Here is a 6,000-nt window from a genome sequence, read left to right as displayed (position 1 = left end):
CTAAGGCAGACTCTCCTGAGAGGCTGACATGCATTATCAGTTCTCTGAGAGCTAAATGCCAATGCAGTCACTGTTAACAATTCCTCCACCCTACAACTGGAGATAAAGTTCCAGCCCATCCCTAAAAGGTGCAGAGATTACTTATTTCTGAGTAAGAGCGGAACAGGAGAGGTCTGGGCTAAACCAGAGGAAACTGGTCTGGGTGGCTTAAGGTCCTGCATCCCGGGGTTAACGAATAGCAGGGCGCACTTCCAATGGAGAGAACAGCTACCCTGCACGCGCTGCACGGCTCCAACCTAGTAAAAGTTAAAGGTTTCCTGACCTCACGCTGCACTCAAGGCCATCTCTTAAAAGGAAAATTCCAAAAACAAAGGTTGGTAAACAGAGGGGACTATTATTTTTGACAGCAGCACAAAGACTTTCTGGCAGAATATCATGTCACTGGAAAATGATTGCTAAGGAGTCCTCTCCTGATTAAAGATGTTCTGACAATGGTTGTGGGCCTCATCAGCTGAAACCAGAGCAGAAAGCCAGGAGCCAGGCTAAGAGGAGTGTAGCTACCTGGGGTCTTCAAAGTCTGATTTCAAAACTGCTCCCTAAAGCGTGGCTGTGCAACAGAGAGTGCCTTCTGTTATGATTGAACGGGCTAATGCGTGCAAAGTGCTGAGAGCAGCACCTGGCACCAAGCAAGAACTCATAAAGATTAACTCTCTTTGCTAATAATACTCGCTCATGCCTTTCCACCAAGAAATTACTGTATTGTTGTCTATGGTTACGTTTATCCCTCCTTATGCATTATGAGCTCTGAAGTGTCTTTTTATATCATGCATCTCAGAGCCTGGGGCTGTGATTTGAAATGAATTATTGACTCACTTGCATTATCTGGTAGAAGTGACAGAAATGGAAAAAGGGCGGAGAAATAAAAGACAAATGAAGTCTGAGTTTCCTTTGCATCCTCACCCTTTGTTTCTTTGTAAAGCCCCTCATTTAGGGGCTGTTTGTTACATTTTCTCTGTTGGACACTGGTTCCAGTTGAGCCTCAGTGGAACCAGTAACACTCTCTGCTAGACACAGTTCAAGCTCAACCAAATGAGATGTCACCTGTCTCCCAACAAGGACTGGACATCACAGAGGATACACAGAGGGCACAAGCCCAAGCCCTGTGAGCAGGTTTATTTGAGACCTCTCCACCACTGCCCCTGACAGGTACTTCCTGACATACACTGAACCAATAACAGTAATAGCAAAAACAATAGTAACCAACATTTGCTGAGCACTTATTATTTCATATATTACCACATTTAACCCAATCAATAAAGTGTATATTCTGTTCTTTCGTCGGGTGAAAAAACTAAGGCACAGAAAAGTCTCATGCTTAAGGTCACACCACTAGTAAAATGGTGAGATTCAAACCCAAGTTCATGAGTGTCCAAATTCATTCAGATAACCACTCAAGCCTACAGTGACCCCTGGCCACACAGTCTGGCTCTGAAGCAGAAGCGCCACAGCAGTGGTTCTCTGCAGGGCATGTGCCTTCTGTGTGCCTGTCTTTCTTGTCCCTGCAACAGAGCAGGGCAGCCCAACATATCTCATTTTCTATAAAAGCCTCTATAAGCTTTCTTTTTCACTTGCCCCTGGTTACTGCCACACTTAGCAAGTGCCTTAAAACACAACCATCTCTGGTTTGTAACTTAACACTGAAGAAACCTGCTCTCATTTTCTTTCCTGGTGGAACAAAAACATTGACGCCACAGGTAACAGAGGCAAAGCATTTATTGATTAGATTCTCATCAATATTCACCTCTGCCCAAGATTAGACTTGGCCTCATGCCTCCTACCTGGCCCCTCCTATTCTAATGTATAACTAGTCTCAGAAAGCTGGAGAAGGACAGTCAGAAGCTGGCCACTGCATCTGCCACTCTAGACCTGGAATTAAGAGGAGGACTCCGGCCCATAAAATGACAGAAGATAAGGTACAGTTGTATTATGTCCATTTGAGGACATGAGTAGGGAAATCTGTTCAAGTCAGTGAGCATATTGAGGATTCTGTACGAGTATACTGAAGATTTGGGGAATGTTGGGTGTAGCTACTGCAGATGAGCCCTTCTTCTTTTGGCCAATTGATAGTTAATTTAGCCGCTAAAAAATCATATTTTTTTTTCAGTAATTGGAAGTTTAAGAATACTTGCTCTGTTTTCTGACTAGCCTGTGTAATGTTTTCTCGAGTAGTACAGCCTAACAATATTATTGAAGGAATGTGCAAAAAAGGGCACTTTAAGCCAAATCTAACTCATCATGAAACTGACCTGAAATCTTCAAAAATATCAATATATGAGAAGGACTGTCTAGATTAAAGGAGACTAAAAAGGACTATTCTAGATTAAAAGAGACAAAGAAGAACTGACAGCCAAATGCAACAAGTGAGCTTAGATTGTGGAAGGAAGAAGAAAACAGCTCCAAGGGACAATATAGGGGTAGAAATTGTGGGTATATTAGACAATATTTTATAACTACTACATTCTTGGATATGATAATGGTATTATAATTATGTAGGAGTAGGAGAATGTCTTTTTCTTAGTGAGTACATGCTGAAGTATTTAGGAGTAAAGTGACATAAATATCTGATACTTATTTTCAAATGATTTGCCAAAATAACACACACAGACACACACAGTGAGAATGAAGCAAATGTGAAGGCTAAGCATTGGTGAACACAGGTGAAGGCTATGGAGTGCTCACTGCACTACTCTGTAAATTTCTCTGTAGATAAAATACTTTTCAAAATAAAACCTTGAAAAGAGAAAGGGTATAGTGCTATTGTTCCCTTATAAGTGTCCCCCAACCAAATCACAATCATACAATGGGTGTTCGAGGAGGGACCTCTGAGTTCTGATCTGGTGTAATTTACTCTGCCAAGCCTTCCTTCATGTCAGTAAGTGACAAGGCTGGGAGCACAGGCTTTGTGGTCATGATCCTAGATTGCGAGTGTGCTAATGTTGCCTACCTGCTGTGATATGGGGGTTAAGTTTTTTTAATTGGCCTATCCACCAATTGAGATTTTAAGGATATTTGCTCTGTTTTCTGACTAGTCTGTGTAATGTTTTCTCAAATGGTTTTTCTCTCTTGCAACAAATTAAAAACACATTGGAATTGAACATAAGGATATAGTATGGGAGATAGGGATTATAATAGTTCTTTACTGTATGGAGCTTCCCTAGTAGCTCAGACAGTAAAGTGTCTGCCTGCAATGCGGGACACCTGGGTTCAATACCTGGGTTGGGAAGATCCCCTGGAGAAGGAAATGGCAACCCACTCCAGTACCCTTGCCCAGAAAATCCCACAGATGGAGGAGCCTAGTAGGCTACAGTCCATGGGGTCGCAAAAGTTGGACACGACTGAGCGACTTTACTTTCTTTCTTTCTTTCTTTTACTGTATGGGAGTAATTAAATGAGATAATATTAGAGAAACTCAGGTGACAGTTTACTATCAATAGCTGTGTGTTTGTATAATGTATATTTAAGGAATACTAGCTAGGATTTCATGGTTTCCTATTACAGCCCAGGATACAGCTAAATTAGATAAAACTTTAAAAGCAGTATAAAGATAAATATTGAGTTAATAACTATACAGATGATATGTAGATTTGGCAAAAAAAAATCATGAAGGTAGCATTCAAACAACTGAAGTTTGGTAGATACTGCAAAACAGAAGGTGCTTGTCCACAGTGCCTGGCACATAGAATATACTCAAGTTTCATTTAAAATGATTATTACCTTCCCTTAGGAGCCTTAGAAATTGTGCTATAGCACTTCTCTTGAGAATTAAAGAATTGCCTAGAAAGGGAACCCAGAAAGAATGAGAACTATTGTAAAGCGCTATGTGTCACCTTTATAAATTCACCCGGGTTGAAAGGAATGAGCTAAGCACGAGACTGGATTCTCACTCTGGATATAGCCAGTAATGCGTTGTATAACTTAAAGGACTTCGATTCTCCAACTGAAAAAGGAAGAGATCAGACTAGAATCCATTGCTCTTAAAGGTCCCTTGAAACTTGAAAATTCTATAGCTTGAGAAACTCCTGGACTTTTCCAAAGTTGAGTGCAAGATCACCTTTGACTTGCTGCTTGTGGTATTTTGTAGAGGAAACAGTACAAGCTTCTCCTCCCTGCCTAGTCAATCAAGAGCTGCTGAAAATCTGAAAATCATTTTGTTTAGCAGTGGGAGTTTAAGATGAGCTCTGGGTTCCAATAAAAGAGTATCTGTTATTTACCAGCTATGTGTGTTGGGAATACCACTTGGTCTCTGAGCCCTGGCTTCCTCACCTGTAAAATGGAGGTATTTTGTAGTAGTGTTGTGAAAACTATAGTTTGAAAAATTGACAGGCGGTTTTTTTGGCAAGAGTGATGAACAAGATGCTAATGATGTGATTAAAAATCAGTTGTTTTACAGCCCTTTTACTATTTATAGGAAGACCATAGTGTGTGTCTTATTCAGTCTTTATAGTAAGTCTATGCATAACTATTATACCCATTTTTGGGGCAAAGAAACTAACACTTGGGGATGTTAAGGGCCTGGATGGGACTCTTATAGGTTTTCTGACTCCCAAGTTGATTTGTTTTTCCTAATGGACTCCATCTGACCTCTAAGTCACAAAATAAACACCACATTTTGTTCTTTGTTAAGGTTTAGCCCACTTGCCCACATTCTTTTCTTCTACATTTATCCAGCAGCATATTTTTAATTGGATATAGAGCATAGCTTTCTTTAATTTAAAATTATTAAGCTCCAAATGTCTTTCAAAAAGTGCAGGCTTAATACCTTGCTGTCTATGAAAACGGAGAAGGCAATGGCACCCCACTCCAGTACTCTTGCCTGGAAAATCCCATGGATGGAGGAGCCTGGTGCTGCAGTTCCCGGGATCGCTGCGAGTCGGACACGACTGAGCAGCTTCGCTTTCACTTTTCACTTTCATGCATTGGAGAAGGAAATGGCAACCCACTCCAGTGTTCTTGTCTGGAGAATCCCAGGGACGGGGGAGCCTGGTGGGCTGCCATCTATGGGGTCGCACAGAGTTGGACACGACTGAAGTGACTTAGCAGCAGCAGCAGCCTATGAAAAGGTTGAGAAAAGACTTGAATATCTTCTACCACTTGGTGGTTACAGGCCTTCAGGCAAGTTCCTTACCCTTTCTATATCAGTTTTACCATATGTAATATGATAGAATTTCAACCTACAAGGTTATTGAGAGAAAAGGCAAACCAATTAGATCACAGAGCCTGGACAGAGTGAGCTCCAGCTAAGTTTTCACTAGCTTCTATGTACTTATTTGTGGGTCAGTCTCTTGGATGATAGATTGAATGAATTAGGGTTAATGGGCTAATTCAAATTTAGTAGTTTTCAGAAATTCTCCCTCTCATAAACAGAACTTTCTCTGACCAAATCTAACCACACAGAGGGTTGACTACAAATGTTACCTCTTTTTATTTGACAATGGAAAAGGAAAAGATGAAATGCAAAGAGCCAGTTCAGAATGGAGTTCAGAGAGGGAAATCAAGCCTGAAAATAAGAGATACAAGACAAAAAAAGAAAAATGCAATCAAACAGTTCCAGAGACTTCAATATTTGGAATGATTGCTTCAGTTGGGAATTCAAATGACCCACTTAAAATAAATGAGATTGCTCCTTGTCTGACCAAAAATTTCTCTCTTGAGGAGTTAAAGTGAGGAACTACAGGCCATAGGGTGGCAGGATCAGAGCCTTCACTAAAGAAAAGAAGCCAGGAAGACCAGAGGACAAAGATTTTAAGAATGTCCTACGATTTCTAAACATTTAAAACCTCTCCTGAGTGGGACGAGTGCAGAAAGTAGCACCGACATGTACACACTATCATGTGTAAAACAGACGGCAGGTGGGAAGTTGCTATACAACACAGGGAGCCCAGCCTGGTGCTCTGTGATGACCTAGAAGGGTGGGCTGGGAGGAGGGGGTGGAGGCTCAGG

The 6,000-nt window shown here is 41.2% G+C and overlaps 1 protein-coding gene across 1 annotated transcript in view; it reads left to right on the top strand.

The window, feature by feature from the left end:
- The first annotated feature begins 1,875 nt into the window (after positions 1–1,875).
- Positions 1,876–6,000, top strand: part of SLC2A2 (solute carrier family 2 member 2) — a 29,181-nt gene continuing 25,056 nt past the window's right edge. The window contains exon 1 of the mRNA XM_086394108.1: positions 1,876–1,973. Within this exon, the coding sequence (XP_086250234.1) occupies positions 1,959–1,973 (15 nt within the window). The 5' untranslated portion in view covers positions 1,876–1,958. The remainder of the gene's footprint in view (positions 1,974–6,000) is intronic.

The sequence above is a fragment of the Bos grunniens genome, chromosome 1, assembly GCF_055505025.1.
Source record: "Bos grunniens cultivar Pamir isolate PY7600 chromosome 1, Bosgru_T2T1.0, whole genome shotgun sequence".
NCBI classification, from domain to species: domain Eukaryota; kingdom Metazoa; phylum Chordata; class Mammalia; order Artiodactyla; family Bovidae; genus Bos; species Bos grunniens.
This window is presented reverse-complemented; position numbering and strand designations above follow the sequence as displayed.